Source organism: Geotrypetes seraphini, chromosome 1, assembly GCF_902459505.1.
Source record: "Geotrypetes seraphini chromosome 1, aGeoSer1.1, whole genome shotgun sequence".
In the NCBI taxonomy this organism is placed as follows: Eukaryota; Metazoa; Chordata; class Amphibia; order Gymnophiona; family Dermophiidae; genus Geotrypetes; species Geotrypetes seraphini.
In genome coordinates, this window is record NC_047084.1 from 324,250,818 (window position 1) to 324,270,352 (window position 19,535).

General features: G+C 45.8%; 1 protein-coding gene across 2 annotated transcripts in view; it reads left to right on the forward strand.

The window, feature by feature from the left end:
• EIF4E (eukaryotic translation initiation factor 4E) overlaps positions 1-19,535 on the forward strand; it is a 172,213-nt gene that overhangs the window by 1,081 nt on the left and 151,597 nt on the right. For both annotated transcript variants that reach the window (XM_033957343.1, XM_033957349.1), the window contains exon 2: positions 10,928-11,028. In XM_033957343.1, the coding sequence (XP_033813234.1) occupies positions 10,928-11,028 (101 nt within the window). The remainder of the gene's footprint in view (positions 1-10,927; positions 11,029-19,535) is intronic.

Consider the following 19,535-nt stretch of genomic DNA (forward strand, 5'->3'; position numbering starts at 1 on the left):
ATAGAAGATGGACATTTATGCCTCTGAAAATGCGTGTGAGAGCAGTACCATATAGTGAAACATTTCTATTTTCCTTAGAGGTAGTTTTTGTCGGTACGTGGCATTGTCTAATCTGGTGCCAGACTTATTTTTATAGATAACAAAGTATTGCCATTAAGAGCGAACGTGGCAGTGCTAACTTAATGAGTAGTGCGTGCATTTGATATTTATCCTTCGTTTCCTTGAAGAAGTCTGGTCATTGATTATTGAAATAGTGAGAGGGTCGTTTATGAATACTCTCTTTTACTTTTTTTGCTGTACTTTAATTTGTATATTCTGTACTACTGGTTTTTTTACACACTTGTTTAAAAATCCAACTGTGAGATGCAGAACTGCCAAGTTAGCCAGTTTCAGGAGGAAGACTTGTTGGCAAAACCCGGTTTTAAACTTAAATACCATGCTGCTTTGAGATATAATCCTTGATTCTAGTAATTGAAATCGGATCTAGAGGTCCTATAATGCATCAGGATGAGGTTGGCAGAAATGCTGGACAGGCTTAGTTAAAATCTCTCTTGGAACTGGGTAGCTTGGAAAATCTGCAAAATGGTTAATGGATTGCACTGTAAACCTAAACACAGCTGTGTCAGGGGTGGGATATATACACTTCTGCTCAAAGAATTGTGAACAGAACACCACATCTCTCAAAATATAACAGAACTTTGACTGCAAAATTTATGCAGAATACCCTAAACGAAGTAGTGGATAAATTTATTGTAAAATAGTTTTTAGTTATTATAGTTTATATTGATACTTTGAACTTCCTTTGGCTTTGATTATGGTGCACAGCCTATTGGGCATTGACACCACCAAATTCTCAAGCAACTTCTCTGCTGATGTGATGCCAGACAGAAATTTTTGCTTTCAAATCCACTGCACTGTTGAAACTCTGTTTCCAGATCATCATCTTTAACAGACAAGAGCGGTTTTCTATTGGGTTCAAGTCTGGTGATTGAGGTGACCATTTGAGCATCTTCCATCCTTGCGGGCACCATCATCTTGTAGGCAAAATTGAGATCCTTGAAAGAGTGAATTGGCAGACCAATGCACCTGCTGATTCAAAACCTTCAAGTACCAGGCACTGTTGCATGATTCATCCGACTCCTGAAGTCACAAAAGAGTCCCATAATATCACAGATGCCAGATGTTTGACTGTTTTTTGTCATAAAGTTGTTGGGCTCCCCAGGCTTTCTCCTCGCACGTAGCTTGTATGAGTCATTGTGGATTGCATTGCATGTTTTCATCTGTAAATAAAACATGCCACCAAAAATCTGGACTCTTTATGTATTTCTTGGCAAAGTTCAGTCTTGGGTGCCGATGTCATTGTGTCAACAGGGTTTTGAGGAGCCATTCTAGATATCAACCCCATTTACTTCAAATAAAGTCTGTGATGCTGGATCCTACTTCTAAATCACATTGTTGCACTTCCTTTTTCAGTTTTGAACTGGATTTGTTCTGTGATCTTTATGGTACGAAGTTGGCATATAGCTGCCTTTTTATGCTGCCCACAGTTGGACCTATCTGAAGATACTGACCCAGTTTCACAGTGTTCCTAAAAGACAAACCATTATAAACGCCTATGTGATGTGGCATCTTGACAGAAAGATAGTCTGTCTTGCATGTTATGAACGATGGGATGTTTCAGATGCTCTGAAATGTCTTTTGAGGCATGCACAGGCATATTTATTTAAGAGGAAACTTATTTTAATTTTAATTTTCTTTTTTTTTTTTTTTTACTAATTAACAAAAAAAAAATTAACACCAAAATATCTTAATATCTTTTCAACAAACCAACACATGTTACTTTAGAAATTAACAAAGAAAGAACCTGGATTATGTCTTTCAGAAGAGAAGTCAAAAACAATCAGTAAGTGTCTTTATTTTTTTCTTTTCTTTAACATAACTTTGTTCTGACTTAATGGTTTCTATTAATATACAGTGGTACCTTAGTTTGCGAACATAATTCGTTCCAGAAGCATACTCGTAATCCAAAGTTCCCCATAAAAAATAATGGCAACTTGGATGATTCAATTCACTGACAATACAGTACATCTCTTCTCCTCCCTCCCCGGATGATTCATTCCACTGACAATACAGTACATATTTCCTCCTCCATCCCCGGATGATTCGTTCCACTGACAATACAGCACATCTCTCCTCTGACCCAACCCATATCACTTCCAACACTTCTCCCACTGCTGTCCTCCAATTTGACACCCCCCTCCCTCCCCGAGGCCACTTCAGGAACTGGCTTCATTGCTCCCTCCCTTTGTGACCATCAGTACTACTGTCCACCTTCTCCCCCCACTGACTGGCTCTGTGCTAACCCGTACGCCGGTGCTGAAAGTGCCTGCTGCTGGTTCCATGCTGGGCTGCTGTGGGGCCTTGAGCCAAGCACAGGATAAGCACAGGGCCAGTCAGTGTGGGGAGGAGATGGATAGCAGTACTGATGGTCTCGAAGGCAAGGAGCAGTGCCGGTGGCCTTGGGGGAGAAGTGAAGCCAGTTCCGGTGTGGGGTGGTAGCAGCTCGCTGATCAAGTCAACGCTCGGTTTGCGAGTTAGTTTGCTTGTCTTGCAAAACACTTGCAAACTGCGTTACTCGCAAATCAAGGTTTGATTGTAGTTCAAATATAACCACAAACAGACATAAAACAACCCCAAATAATGTTATTTTCAGGGATAATGTTTTTCATCTGTTTACTGTTTTTAAAAGACTAAGATCTAATTTAATCTTTGGTTTATATACCGGGTCATCTCCCAGTGGAGCTTGACTTGGTTCACATATAATTAAGACTAGAGCAGGGGTGCCCACACTTTTTGGGCTTGCGAGCTACTTTTAAAATGACCAAGTCAAAATGATCTACCAATATTGAAATTTTTTTAAAAACCCACAAAGCACACTAAAAGGCAAAGAAAATATTAATTATCATTCATATTCCGGGGTTTTTTCAAAGAGGTCACGGCAGATGACTCTATGCAATGTCACCTCAGTAACAACCATACAAAAATAAACAAATATACTCCCTCCCTTTTTACTGAACCACAGTTTTTAGCACAGGGAGTTGCGCTGAATTCCCCGCGCTGCTCTCAATGCTCATAGGTTCCCTGCGCTAAAAAACGCTATTGTGGTTTAGTAAAAAGGAGCCATAGTGCAAAATATAGACAGCAGATATAAATTCTCAAAACGGACACATTTTGATCACTAAATTGAAAATAAAATCATTTTTCCTACCTTTGTTGTTTGGTGATTTCATGAATCTCTGGTTGCACTTTCTTCTTCTGACTGTGTATCCAATCTTTCTTCCCTTCTTTCAGCCTCCTGTATGTTTCCTCTCCTCCAGACCTCATTCTCTCCCCCAACTTTTTCTTTCTGTTTCCTTGCCTCCCTTTCTTTCTGTCTCCCTGCCTGCCCACTTTCTTTCCTTCTCCCTCCCCTCCCCCCAAGCCAATCATTTTGCCGCCATCAGGGAACAGCCCCCAAGCCACCGCCGCCCCAAGCTCTCCCTGCAAAAGCATTGTGCTGACCAGCATTCCGTTCTCCGATGTCAATTATGATAGAGAGGAAGTTCCGGGCCAACCAGGCATTTCTCCCCATTCCATCCAGCCTGAGCCCCATCTCTCCTTGATCCAGCATTTCCCTTCTGTGTCTGTCAGAATTACCATTCCACCTATTTTTCAGCATCACCCTTCTTTGTGTCCATCTCACCTAGATCCCTATCTCGCCACTTTTTCAGAATCTTCATTTGTCTCTGTCCTTGTCTTTACCCCATGTTCACCATTTGCCCTTTCAATGTCTTTATCCCCCCCCCTTTTAGCATTACTTTTATGTCTCTATTTCACCTCCTCTTCATGTCCCCTCTGTATCTCTATCCTTATTCAGTAGGTCCTGCTTACCCTTTCTCTTCTTTGTGTCACTATCTCCATTTTCAGCTTTCCGCCCTTTTCTTGTAGCCAGAATTTTTCCACCCTCCCTCCACTCTGGCCCAGCCCAGTATGAAATATTTCCTTTTGTTTCCCTCCCATCTTGCTTTTTCTCTCTCGCCCACGAGTCCTGCATCTGGCCCTCTCCCTTCCACCTGCATCCAGCCACACACCCTGCCCTGCGGCCCTCTTCAGCAACTCGTCAGCAACGGTGATCAAGACAGGCTGACGACATTGAGGCCTTCCCTCTGCGAGTCCCGCTTTTGTAGAAAAAGGAAGTTGAAACAAGTGGGACTTGCAGAGGGTAGGCCTCGACGTCGGAAGCTTGTGTCGATCGCTGTTGCTGAAGAGAGCCGCGGAGCAGGGGGTGTGGCCGGATGCAAGTAGAAGGGAGAGGGCCAGATAGGAAGGCGGTAGAAGCTTTGGAGCATGACACCGACCCCAGCCAGGATGATTTCTTTTTCAGGCTGCTGCCGCCGCCACCGCCCCCCCCCCCCCCACCGAAATGACAAAAAACGGATTAAACTGGATGCCCAGTATCAGCGTCTTTGACGTTGGGAAGAGAAGGCTGATCGGCCGGTAGATCGGAACGGCAACACGACTATCATGGGATGGGCTCCGCGATCGACTCACGTTGCCTTCCCGATCTACCAGTCGATCGCTATTGACATATTGGGCACCCCTGGACTAGAGTGTGTGTGTGTGGGGGGGGGGGGTCACGTGATGGCTGGTTCCTGAGTGGACGTCTGGGCACTCCAACTTCCCCGATTTCTAACTTCCAACTTCCCCAATTTCCAACTTCCCCGATTTCGCCCTCTTACTCTTTGTCCAGGCCAGTGGCGATTTCTTTTAAGAAGTATTTGAGCAGGCCACTGAAGGGGAACATCGCTGTGCTCAGTGGTGGCGACGATCTATTCTCAGCGCTGTAGGGGATGCCGCCTAAAGTTTCCCGTCCAGTGAAAATTAGTGGGGTCCAAGCATGCAAGATGGCGGGGATGCAAACAGACGCCCTAACGGATCGCTCCTCCTCCGTGCTGCTTGTGTCCATGAGGCATTTGTCACAATTGCTAGATGACAAACTTGCTAAATTGCATGCCTCGATTGAACTGAAAGATGTCCTGGCCGGCCATGCGGTGCAACTTCAGCGGGTAGAGGTGCGTTTGTCGCTCAGGAGGATCATGTGGTGGCTGCGGACAGCAGGCTAGACTCTGGAAATACGAGTCTGCCAGCTCATGGAGAAGATTGAGGACTAGGAAAACAGGGTTCGCCGGAAGAACCTCAAGATAATTGGTATCCCGGAGAGAGTGTTAAAGATCCTGAGCTCCTGAACCTCGTGGAGATGTGTCCGCCGAAGGAGTTGGACCTGCCTGAGCAAGCGGACCCTGTAGTGGTGGAACGCGTGCACCGTGTGGGACAACGCCAAGAGTGATGGCCACGAAAGACCAGAGCCTTGCTGGCCCGTTTCCACAATTATGCCATAAAGGCTCGACTGCTTGATCTCTTTAAGAAATCTAGACACCTGGCGCATGAGGGCAATAAGATTTTGATCTTCCAAGATTTTTCTACTAAGGTTGCTGAATAGCGCAGAACCTTCACGCCGTACTGCTGGTCGCAAGAGGGATCAGATTTTCCACCTTATACCTTGCTAAGGTGAGCTTGACCCACAAGAATCGCACTTTTACTATGTCTAAAGTGGAGGAGCTGAAGCGCTTCATTGAGTGTCTTCAGCCCAGTAGAGGAACTGTGGGACTCTTGTTGCTACCTGCATGCCGGTTGACTATGGGCATTATTGCCTTGGAGAGTGATGGTTGATCTTCTTTTCCTCCCTGCCTCTCCACTTTGCAGGGATGCATCCCTGTTCTTGAGAATGCCTCCTGTATCATCTTAGGGGGGACTCCCTGGAGGAACCCGAGTTCTCTTTTTGTTGTCCTGGATGGTGGGAGCTGCTCCTGTGGTGCTTGGAGAGCGGGCTTTTGTACGGGGCTGCTTTCCCTCTGGAGCTCTGTTGGACCACTTTGGTTTTGGCACTAGGGGGGCTCAGTGTGCTATACAGTTTGGGTGTTACTGTTTCCACAAGTTCTTTGTATTTTTCCTTCTTTTTCTTTAGTCCACTGGTCATGGACTGGACTGGTTTATGGTGTTGTAGTTGACCTTGGGGATTGGATGGGGGAGGGGAGTGTGAGCATCTGTGTATGAATGACAGTTGGGGTCGGTGGTTGAGATTGGGCTGTGGATGCAAGTGTGGATTGGGGGTGGGCGAGGGTTTGAATAGGGTATTGCAGTCTTTCTAGCAGGCTCTGACAATGCCATGCAAATAGGCTCTTCAACATTGAAATGAGCCCTCTGGTGGATTATTAAAAAATGCCAAGCCATTTTCAGAAAGTGGCATCTGCTTTTGGCAACAAAAATAAGTGACTGGTCCAGGGGTGCCGGTAAAGGCATTGAAGTGTCAGAGAAAGCCGTGTTGTGATGCAGCTGGAGAATGGGCCTCTCCCCCACTGCATCAGAACACCCCGTCACCTGCAGTTGTGGCAACACCCCCCCCCCCCCCAGTGGGAGAAATACCTCTCAATCCCTGGTAGCCCGGTGGCTCACACCAGAACACAGTGATTCTGCAGTATAAAAGTTGAGAATTAAATTTGTTATCCCCCCTTTCCTCATAAATCCCTAGAGTCTAGGATAGAGAGAGACAAAATTCATCACCATCCCCGCGGATAACCGCGGGAAATAATCCCATGTCATTTTCTAGTGTCTATTGCAACATCGGTCCTTCTACACCAGCATTCTTCAAAGCAAGGCTTGTGGGTCAGTGGTTGTGCCCAATTATACTTCGATTCTTTCCTCTCTCCTTAAAGAATGACATGAAGATGGTTTCCTGCGGTTATCCGCGGGGACGGGAACAGTGATGAATTTTGTCACCGTGTCATTCTCTAATAGAGAATACTGCAACAGGTACCCATGGTTAACCGCAGGACATGGACAGAGCCTTGGCCACAGGGACAAATTATGTCCCCATGTCATTCTCTAAGGCAGGGGTGCCCACATTTTGGGGGCTTGCGAGCTACTTTTAAAATGACCAAGTCAAAATGATCTACCAACAATAAAATTTAAAAAACCCACAAAGCACATTGTACGCAGAGAAAATGTTAATTATTTATAGTCTGGGTTTTTCTTCAAAGGGGTCAAGGCAAATGACTCTATGCAATGTCACCTCAGTAACAACTATACTAAACTGCAATAGTGGTTTTTAGCACAGGCAGCTGCGCTGCTCTTGATGTTCATAGGATCCCTGCGCTGATAACACCTTTGCGGTTTAGTAAAAGGGGGGCCATAATGCAAAATATAGACAGCAGATATAAATTCTCAAAACGGACACATTTTGATCACTAAATCGAAAATAAAATCATTTTTCCTACCTTTGTTGTCTGGTGATTTCATGAGTCTCTGGTTGCACTTTCTTCTGACTGTGCATCCAATATTTCTTCCCTTCTTTCAGACTCCTGTATGCTTCCTCTCCAGACCTCATTCCCTCCCCCAACTTTTTCTTTCTCCATGCCCCCTTTCATTCTGTTGTCTTTCTCTCTCCATGCCATCGCCGCCATTGGGGAACAGGCCACCGAGCTCTGCTTTCCCGATGCCGTAAATAGGACGCAGGAGTGCCAGGCCGAGCAACCTTCCCCGCCCGACATCGATTCTAACGTCGGAGAGAAAGTTCCGGGCCAGCCTCCTGTATGCTTCCTCTCTTCCAGACCTCATTTCCTCTCCCTGCCCCCCCCCCTCCCTTCTCTTTCTGTCTGTCTCTCTCCATGCCCGCCCCCTGTCTTTCTTTCTCCCTGCACTCCTCCAAGCCACAGCTGCGGCAGAACAAGCCACTGCCACCGAATTCTGCTCTCCCTGCTTCCCGATGCCATAAAGAGGTTGCAGGAGCGCCAGGCCGAGCAGCCTTTCCCACCCAAGGTCAATTCTAACGGAGAAGAATTTCCTAGCCAGCCAGGCAGCAATTGGCTGGCAAGGAACTTCCTCTCTGACATAAGAATTGATGTTGGGTGGAGAAGGTTGCTCGTCCCGGCACATCTGCATCCTCTTTACGGCGTCGGGAAGCAGGTAGACCGCGAAGACAATGCGAATCTATCACAGAGCCCACGATGTGCTCCATGATCGACTCGCATTGCCTTCGATCTACTGGTCGATCGCGTTTGACCTTTTGGGCACCCCTGCTCTAAAGTAAGGAATAGGGAGACTGAATTTGCCCAATTTAGCAAGCAGTACAAAGAAAAAATACAACTTATATCTTAGCACAACCAAGATAAGCTTTATTCATATAAGTATAGTCCTAATAAGGATCCTGGTTTTGGCAGACAAAACTGCCGCATTCAGGGGACAAAAAGCTAAAAAAAATTTCTTTATTTTTATTGAAACTTTATTATTTCAAACAAGCAAATTAAACTTGCAACAGGATTGGAAAATTAACACCCTAAGTCACTGTTTTTCAATCTTTTTACACCTATGGATCATCAGAAATAAAAGAATTATTCTGTAGACCGGCATCGGTCCGTGGACCGGCGGTTGAAGAACACTGGGCTAAGTCGTGGGCCAGACCCCGCCCATCTCTACCCAATCTCTACCCCAGACCCCACCCCCCTAATAGTACTAATTGCACCTTGCCTCATCTGGAAACCTTCCCTCTGACGTTGCGGTTCAGGCGCAGGATGCCCGTAGGAGCCACTGCCTGTGGCTTTGTGCACTGAATCAGTTAGGAAGAGGGAGCTGGCTCAAAGATAACGCCGCATCGATCGCACCATGGACTGGTGGTTGAAGAACTCTGTTTTGGGCCTGATGCACGTGCTGGCCCTGTGGACCAGCAGGAAATTTCTGTGGACCGGCAATGGTCCATGGACCGTTGGTTGAAGAACACTGCCCTAAGTCACAATGACTATTACAGGTTGATACATATTAAAGGAAATAAAAAAAATCAAACTATTTAGTCCACAAATAAGATCCAAGAACAAGGTATACAAAAAGTAAATAAGGAAAATTATAATTTTCAATTAGACAAATTATACTTCTCCCTCAGTATTCGCGGGGGTTAGGTGCAGAGCCGGACTGCAAAGTGTGAAAAATCGCGAATAACTTCTCGACCGGCTTTGACCCACCTCCCTCCTGCATCCCTGGAACCTTACATGGTGGATTAGCGGTGAAGCGGGGCAGGAGCAATCTTCCTATGCTCCTGCCCCGTGCAGAGCCGTCATCAGAATGGCTGCTGTGAGTTCCCGGGGAGGCTTGGACAGCTTAAAAATAGCCAAAAAATGAAAATTTTTTTGTGTAAAAAAATTGCAAATAACCGAATCCGCGGATACTGGAACCGTGGATTCGGAGGGAAAAGTGTAGAAGGCATGATCTCTGCCACCAGACAGCCGGTTCGTTATACTGCGGAGATAGTCATTGAACCAATAGTCATCCCTCCCCCTTCTTTAGCTACAATAAATTCTAGCAATTGCTTTGGTTCATAAAATAAAAAAAATTTGTCCCTTGAAATGAAACTCATCATTTAACAGGAAACTAAATGACACCCCTAAGGCAATTGCCCTTGGGCGGTAAGAAAGGAAATATTTTCTTCTGTGTCTCTTTAGATATATCAGGAAAAATTATTTCTGTTGAACCAAGGAAAGAGTCCTTCCTGTGCCGAAAATAAGAACAAAAGACTAACGGCCTCTTTTACAAAGCCGTGCTAAATCTCTATGGGCTTAGGGGCTGTTGCCACACAGCAGCTGCTAGTGCAGCTTTGTAAATGAGGCCGTAAATCCCTATCAAGCTCCAGGGCAAACGTCACTATAAGGGTAATTCTCTCTGTTATTATGTCTAAGGAGCTTTCCAAAAAGTTTGTCAGGTCTAATTTATTCTCTTGTATCTCCGGTTCTCCTGTTGGAGTTGAAGCTGTTTGTCTCTGAATACCTGTGGAAATAATCTGGACTCTTGTTATTAGTGGTAATCCTTCTCCCAGGATTAACAAAATCTCCTTCAGATATTTTCTTACTGTTTCCAAAGGAGAAATCACCGGAGATTTAGGAAAATTTAATTATCTCAGATTATTTATTCTCCATATATTCTAACTTTTTTGGATAACAACCCTTTCTTTAAATTTCTTCATGTTTTTTTAATAATTACAGATTGTTCCCTCAGAATTACTCCTTGTGCATTAACCTGGGAGCTAATAGTAGCAAGTCAGAACGCACAATATTAACAGCTTTTCTAAGGTTGGAGTCCATAGTGGCTATGGCCTTCCACAGGTCATCCATACTGACTTTATCAGGCTAAATAATCTCCCCAAACTGTTCAAGTGAAGCAGGTAAGATCTCACCCATTTCTACATTGGGCGTTGTTAATCCTGATACAGTGGGAGATTGTCTTCCCCTCTCCTCTGCTCCCTCCTTTCCTCCAGGGCTTAGGAGCTGCACACTCTCCTGGGACAGCTGGTCCACCTCCTCCAGTATAGAATTCCTGCTCCCAGGCTGGGAAGGAGCCTGTCTCTGGATCAGGCTCAAGGAACACTGGAGTTTCCAGAAGGATCACAGCATTATTTGCTTTTTCTACACACTTATCCTTACAAAATTGGCTTTCATATTTTGTTTGTTATTATCAGGGACTCCTGATGCAGGCATTTTAGCCGAAACACTTTGTGTGTCCAGTCCATGACTTGCCAGATGTTTGTTTCTATGACTGATTGACTTTCCTCTGCATGTGCTGCACTATTGGTTGCTATTAAAATGGGTTTTGAAGACCAAACTCGTTCTGCTCCTTCTTTTGAAATAGATATAACACCAACTGGCTCAGAACAGTAATGCTGACTAAAGAAAATCATATAAGATGACATTTCTCCTTTTCCTAAATAAGATTTTATAATTGTCCTAGCAGTTTTTACACACAGTGCTGAAATAGGATTTAGTCTCCTCATTTTTGTCTTTTATTGTAGGAAACAACTTCCAATCCCCAGGCTTTAGAAGACGAGAAAACTGAACCAAGTCAGGAGATTGCCACCCCTGAAAACTATATTAAACATCCGCTACAGAACAGGTGAGCTGCCACGTTATATAATCATTTTAGATTTTAATTCCTGTGATCTTATTTTATTTTAGTTATTTATTAACCACCTATTTAATTGGGGTAGGCAATTCTGGTCCTCGAGAGCCACAGGCAAGTCAGGTTTTCAAGATATCCACAATGAATATGTATGAGATGGATTTGCATGCACTGCCTCCTTGAGATGCAAATCTATCTCATGCATATTTATTGTGGATTTCCTGAAAACCTGACCTGTCTGTGGCTCTCGAGGACCGGAATTGCCTACCCCTGGTCTAAGCGGTTTACATTCACTGATAAGTAAGCCTGACTTGGGGAGGTACACTATTTATTTTCCCCATCTGGTATGGATTATCCGAATTAGTGTGGTGGAGTAGTCTCATAGGGAAGACCAATTTTTAAATCACTGTGGCTCCTTGTGACCTTAGCAAGTTGCTTAAGTCTGTACCAAGGTTGGGGAAAGTTAAGTGTGAGCCCTCCATTAAGTTAAGTGTGAGATGCCTATTACACTTCTCCCTCCATATTCGCTGTGATAGGGGATTAACAGAACAGCAAATACTGAAAAACCGCGAATAACTTTTTTATTTGTTATTTGCTGTTTTCTATTAAAAACCATCATGAATATGGTGAAACCACGAATAACATGGTGGGAGACCCGGCCTGTTTCTGAAGGAGAGGCAAAACACAGTGAACAAAGTGCTGGGAATCAGCGATTTTCTCTGTAAACACTTGGAATCAGCGATTTTTTTATGCAAGCTGATGTAATTTGGAGGGAGGAGCCAGCAAGCTAAAAACCGTGAATAATTGAAACCGTGAATACAGAGGGAGAAGTGAATAGCTCAAGGCAAGTTATATTCAGGTGTAACTGAAAAGCTTGAGCCAAATCCAAATAGTCAGTGATGTTTAAAAATACCATCGTGGAAGCCCAGACCAGATGTATTCAACGTATCAGCAAAGGTGGAAAGAAGAGGAAATGAAAGCCAGTGTGGTTAAAAGGTGAAGTGAAAAAAATCCTAAAGGATGGAAAAAGGATCCGAATGAAGAAAATAAGAAGAAACACAAACACTGGCAAGTTAGATGCAAAGCATTGATAAAGAATATGAAGAGAAACTTGCAAAAGAGGCAATAGCAATTTTTTTAGGTACATCAGAAGTAGAAAACCTGTGGGACCGTTGTATGATCAAGGAGCAAAAGGGGCGCTCAGGGAGGATAAGGCCATAGCGGAAAGACTGAATGAATTCTTTGCTTCAGTCTTTACGGAAGAAGATGTAAGAGAACTACCTGAACCGGAAATGGTTTTCAAGGGTGATGATGCAGAGGAACTGAAAGAAAGTGAATCTGGAAGATGTACTAAGCCAAATCGACAAGTTAAAAAGTGATAAAATCACCAGGACTGGATGGTATACATCCCAGGGTACTAAAAAACTCAAACATGAAATTGCTGACCTGCTGTTAGTGACCTGTCACTAAAATCGTCTGTAGTACCTGAAGATTGGAGGGTGGCCAGCAGATTTTTAAAAAGGGCTCCAGGGTAGCTCAGGAAATTAGACCGGTATGCCTCACTTCAGTGTCGGGCAAAATGGTAGAAGCAATTATAAAAAATAAAATTGTGGAACACGTAGACAAACATGATTTTAAAAAAAAAAAAATCTTTATTCATTTAAAATCTTACATCAAGTGTACAAACGTTAAAACATTAAAATTAAATATCACTTGACAATCTTTCTAATTTATCTTATAATACATAAAATTACCCCCCTTCCCTCCCATCATTCCCTCTATTATTTTCCCAATATGAATAATAATATATAAAACCTCCCCCTCCCAACATTAGACATTGTATATTTCAATAGAAAATGGTTTCTACTCATTACAATAAGATGTTAATGGCTCCCAAATTTTATTAAAATTATTATAATTCCCTTGTTGTATTCCATTTTATAAATGTGAAATGAGTTCCACCAGAAATTATAATTGAGTCTACTGTGATTTTTCCAATTATTTGTGATATGTTGAATGGCGACTTCTGTCATGATCAATAAAAGTTTATTATTACTTGATGATATTTGGCTCTTTTTCCTCATTGACATACCAAATAGTATTGTATCATAAGATAATGCCACATGCTTTTCCAATAAACAATTTACTTGATCCCAAATTGAATTCCAAAAGGCTAAGATAAAGGGACAATAAAACAAAAGATGATCTAAAGTCCCTACTTCAAGATTTACAATGCCAGCATCTATTAGACTTTGAACTATTTAACTTTTGTAATCTAACTGGGGTCCAAAATGCTCTATGCAGAAGAAAAAAACAAGTTTGTCTCATAGATGCAGACATTGTACATCTCATCCTCCAAGACCAAATTTGTGGCCATTGAGATGCTGAAATTTGATGCTTAATCTCAATGCTCCAAATATCCCTAAGACCAGTTTTAGGCTTATTTTTAACAGATTCACTTATAGTTTTATACCACTGTGCGGCCTGGTGTCCCAGAAAGTCCACCTGAAAACATAAAAATTCCAGACTATATTGCATACTAAGATTTTTCCGTTTAGGGAACCCTACCTGAATGGCCTGCTTCAGTTGCAACCACCTAAAATTGTGATTTATTAAAACCATATTTATGTTGCAACTGTGTAAAATCAAGCAATTTACCATTTGAAATAACATCATTTAAAGTCCGTATTCCTGCAATCGTCTAATGCTTCCAGATGATCTTAAATCCGCCAATTTGAATCTTGGGGTTTAGCCATATGGTTTGATTTGTTGATTTACTAATAGGAATAGTTGTTAAATTGCTGACAAATCGTAAGGTTTTCCATGTGTCCATTACCGTATTTTCACGCATATAACGCGCGCGTTATACGTGTTTTTACAAACCGTGCATAACCTTGCGCGGTATACGTGTGAGCGCGCTATGTAAAATTTTTTTTACATAGTTCCCGCCCGACGCCCGATTCATCATCCGGAAGGACCGCTCGCACCCCCACTGCTCGCACTCCCACCCCGATGGACCGCTCGCACTCCCACCCAAAGAACCGCTCGCACCCCCACAGCCTCCCCCCCTCCCCCATGGAGAAGCTGTCTACCTTGTTTCCGGATGCCAGTGAGCCCAGCTGCTTCCTCTGCCGGCGGTCCTGCCCCTTCTCTGAGCCCTGCTGCGCTGTTTCCTCTGCCGGCGGTCCCGCCCTTTCTCTGACGTCAGAGAAAGGGCGGGACCGCCGGAAGAGGAAGCAGCGTAGCACAGGGCTCAGAGAAGGGGCGGGACCGCCGGCAGAGGAAGCAGCTGGGCTCACTGGCATCCGGAAACAAGGTAGACAGCTTCTCCATGGGGGAGGGGGGGAGGCTTTGGGGGTGCGAGCGGTTCTTCGGGTGGGAGTGCGAGCGGTCCATCGGGGGGGGAGTGCGAGCGGTGGGGGTGCGAGTGGTCCAGCGAACGGAAAGTCGGGGCGGGTGAAAGGAGAGTCGGGGCAGCCAGAGGAAAGTCGGGGCGGGTGAACGGAGAGTCGGGGCAGCGAACGGAGAGTCGGGGCGGGTGAACGGAGAGTCGGGGCAGCCAGAGGAGAGTCGGGGCGGCATGCGCGGTATACAAAAATTTCTATACATTTGTGTTTTCCGCGCGCTATACCCGTGTGCGCGTTTTACACGGGTGCGCGTTATCTACGTGAAAATATGGTAATATTCTGCTATCTTTATATAATCTAGGCATCTTGATACTAAGAACATGACAAAGATTTAAAGGAAACATGAGTTGCCATTCCAAATATAACCAATCTGGGGTGTTTTCAATGAGCTCAGGGAGGACCCAATACATACCTTGGCATAAAATATAGGCTTGATGGTACCTATAAAAGTTTGGAAAATTTACCCCACCCTCCTTAATTGTTGTTTTGTTTTTTTTAAATTCTTTTCATTTTTAAACTTTCATCAAGTGTACAAAATTCATAATAAACACTATTAATTAGACCACTTGAACATCTTATAATTGGTTTTTGTAAAGATACTAGAGCGATTCTGGGAGTTTTACCTAGCCAAATAAATTTTGTAAGAATAGAATTCAATTTTTTATAAAAAGACCTCTGAAAAAAAACTGGTATCATACCCATTTGATAACAAAGTACAGGCAATATCATCATTTTAACAGTTTGAACTCTCCCCCACCAAGATAGATGCAAAGGATTCCATTGCTCACACATTTCTGTTACCTTTTTTAATAGAAATTTTTCATTCTCTTTCACAGTATCTTCTAGTGTGTTTTTAATCCAAATACCTAAATATTTTAATCCATCTTCCTTCCATACAAATGAGAATGTATCAAACAAACTCTTTGTACAATGCACATTAAGTGGAAGAATTTCAGATTTACTCCAATTTATCTTACATCCTGAGAATTTTTTCAAATTTTTCTATCAATTCTAACAAACATGGAATGGTTGTTCTTGGATTTCTCAAATGAAGTAATATATCATCTGCATATGCAGAGATCTTATATTCCTGATCTGTATGAGGAATAGCCTGTATCCCCTTTGCCTGTTGAATAGCTAATAATAAGGGTTCTAAAACAATATCAAAGAGCAAAGGAGATAGTGGACAACCCTGCCTAACTCCCCTATGCAGATTAAAACATTCTGATAAATTATTAATATATAATCTTGCAATAGGGGAGCTATACAGAGTTTGAATCATTTGTATAAATCCCGAACCTATACCAAACCAATCCAATGCCTGATACATGAATGTCCATTCCACTCGATCAAAGGCTTTCTCTGCATCTAAAGATACAGAAAAAGCCGGATCATTCATTTCTCTTGTTAAATTTAGCATGTGAAAAGCCAATCTGGTATTACTAGATGAATGTCTGTTTGCAACAAATCCAGTTTGATGCATATCAATGATAAAAGGGAGAGCCATAGCCATAGCCAATGCTTTAGCTAATAATTTTCCATCCACATTAATTAAAGAAATAGGCCTGTAATTTGAAACCAAAGTGGGATCTTTATTTGGCTTTGGCAAAACAATAGTCAAGGATTCAGCCATAGTAACTGTAATGCAACCTTTACTTAATTGAGATTGATATAAATTTAATAATTGGGGTAATAGAGAAGTTTAAAATGATTTATAAAATTCCACTGTAAAACCATCCCCACCTGGAGCGGATCCAACTCTAAGAGACTTCAACGCTGTTTCTAATTATTTTAATGATATAGGCTCTTATAAATTTTTTTTTATATGTGATCAGGAATTTTCAGACCATCAATAAGTTTTAAAAATTCCAAACCATCTGACTCGGAAGAATACAGATCTTTATAAAAATTGACTTAAAATATTTCCGATCTGAGTGTGTACCGTATTTTCACGTAGATAACGTGCGGGAAACCGAAATATATGTAAAAAATTTTTGTATACCGCGCACACCTGTATACCGCGCATGCTGCCCGACTCTCCTTTCGCCCGCCCCGACTCTCCTCTGGCCACTCCGACTCTCCTTTCGCCCGCCTCGACTCTCCTCTCCCCCTTGAAGTCCTGGCCCTACCCTGAAAGCCTGATGCCCCCCCCCCCCCGACGTCCAATTCACACCCCCCCCCCCGCAGGACCGCTCGCACCCCCACCCCGAAGGACCGCTCGCACGCACCCCCACCCTGAAGGACCGCTCGCACCCCCCCATCATGTAGAAGCTCCTACCGGTGTCCTGCTGCTTCCTCTTGGTGGTCCCGCCCTTTCTCTGACGTCAAGCCCTCTTGCCCCGCCGACTCCCCGACACAATCGGGGCAAGAGGGAGCTCAAGCCCTCTTGCCCCCCCGACTCCCCGACAATATCGGGCCAGGAGGGAGCCCAAGCCCTCCTGGCTCTGGCGACGACCCCCCCCCCCCCGCTAGTTATTCGGGCCAGGAAGGAGGCCAAGTCCTCCTGGCCCTGGCGACTCCCCCCCCCCCCCGGCTAGTTGTTCGGGCCAGGAGGGAGCCCAAACCCTCCTGGCCACGACGACCCCCCACCCCGCACTACATTACGGGCAGGAGGGATCCCAGGCCCTCCTGCCCTCGACGCAATCCCCCATCCCCTAAACGACTGCCCCCCAAGAACCTCCGACCCGTGACCCCCGCACGTCACCCCCCCCCCCCTTCCCCGTACCTTTGTGTAGTTGGCCGGACAAACGGGAGCCAAACCCGCCTGTCCGGCAGGCAGCCAATGACGGAATGAGGCCAGATTGGCCCATCCGTCCCAAAGCTCCGCCTACTGGTGGGGCCTAAGGCGCCTGGGCCCATCAGAATAGGCCCGGAAGCCTTAGGTCCCTCCTGGGGGCGGGGCCTGAGGCACATGGGCCCAACCCGACCATGTGCCCAAGGCCCCACCCCAAGGAGGGACCTAAGGCTCCTGAGCCTATTCTGATTGGCCCAGGCGCCTTAGGCCCCACCAGTAGGCGGAGCTTTGGGACGGATGGGCCAATCCGGCCTCATTCAGTCGTTGGCTGCCTGCCGGACAGGCGGGTTTGGCTCCCGTCTGTCCGGCCAACTACACCAAGGTACCGGGAAGGGGGGGTGGGGGTCGGCCAGGGGGGTCGCGGGTCAGCTGGGGGGGGGGCAGTCGTTGGGGGGGGGGGGGTTTGCGTCGAGGGCAGGAGGGGCCTGGGATCCCTCCTGCCCGTAATGTAGTGCGGGGTGGGGGTAGGGGGTCGCCGTGGCCAGGAGGGTTTGGGCTCCCTCCTGGCCCGAACAACTAGCGGGGTGGGAGTTGTCAGGGCCAGGAGGACTTGGGCTCCCTCCTGGCCTGAACAACTAGCGGGGGGGGGGGGTCGCCAGAGCCAGGAGGGCTTGGGCTGCCTCCTGGCCCGATATTGTTGGGGAGTCGGCGGGGCAAGAGGGCTTGGGCTCCCTCTTGCCCCGATTGTGTCGGGGACTCGGCAGGGCAAGAGGGCTTGACGTCAGAAAGGGCGGGACCGCCGGAAGAAGAAGCAGCGCAGGGCTCACAGAAGGGCCGGGACCGCCAAGAGGAAGCAGCAGGACACCGGTAGGAGCTTCTACATGATGGGGGGGGGGGTCGGGAGGCTGTGGAGGTGCGAGCGGTCCTTCAGGGTGGGAGTGCGGGTGGGAGTGCGCGCGAACGGTCCTTTGGGGTGGGGATGCGAGCGGTCCTGCGGGGGGGTGAATCGGACGTCGGGAGTGGGGGGGAACTATGTAAAAAAAATTTTGTACAACGCACTCACGTGTATAAGGCGCAAGGTTATGCACGGTTTGTAAAAATTGTGTATAACGCGCGCGTTATATGCGTGAAAATACGGTATATTTCCTTTTTCATCCTTTATTGCTATAATTTTTGTACTTCTTTTCTTTAAGATAATTTGCCCGTAATTTTTGCCTTATTTGAATTTCCATAATACAGGGTTTGCTGGGAAAACAAATCTTTCCTTACCAATTTTGAAGATAACTCATTTTATCCCAGGACAAGCAGGCAGCATATTCTTGACTGATGGGTGACGGCACCGACGGAGCCCCGGTACGGACACTTTTAGAGTGATTGCACTCTAAGAACTTGGAAAGTTCTAGAGACCGCACCGCGCATGCGCGAGTGCCTTCCCGCCCGACCCCATCGCGCGGTCCCTCAGTTTCTTAGTTTCCGCGGAGCTAAGAAGTCGCATTTTCAACGGCTGTTGAAAAATTTTTTCATTCGCCTTCCCGCTCGCGTAAACTTTTTCGGGTTCTTTTTGCCCTTCCATTTTTCTTTCTTTAAAAAAAAAAAAAAAAATTTTCTCTTGTTTTGTCGAGTTTTCTTAATTTGACCCGGCGGGGCCTACTGCCATTATCGAGGCCTCGGCCTTCGATTTGGCAGAAGCCGTTTTTCCGTTCATGCCCCCTCAGCCCGGGTTCAAGAAGTGCCAGCGGTGTGCACGGCCTATTTCCCTAACAGACCCGCACAACTGGTGCCTTCAGTGTCTGGGTCCGGAACATCAGGCCTCTACCTGCACCCGCTGTGCCACTTTGAAAAAGCGGACTCTCAAAAATCGAGAGATACAGCAGAGACTGCTTTTCGGCACCGACATGTCCGATCCCACGTCTTCGGCGCCGGTCTCGGTACCTGTTTCGTCGGCACCCACCTCATCGACGCCACGCGATACCGCGTCGACGTCGCAGCATGCAGGTAAGCCGGCTAAGAAGCCTTCCCCGCTGGAACGTCCTCCGGTCTCCATTGCAGAGAGTCCAATCCTGCCGACCGTGAGGCGCCAGCGGAAGCGCTCCGCCCCTATTGAGGTGAGTCCCTCGACATCGGGCTCCTCATCTCCGGGGCGTCGAGCGGCACCGCAGGTACCGCAGAAGAAAAAAGCGGTACCGGTGCCCTCCCTTGATGATCGCATTGCGGCCATCTTGCAGGTACAGCTGAAGGAACAGCTCAAACAACTCCTTCCAGCTCTCCTGACACCGAGCCCTCCGGTATCGGTCCCCACTGAGCAACCGGTACCGATCGTGGAACAGTCTGTATTGTCACCATCCACTCCTTCGGTACCG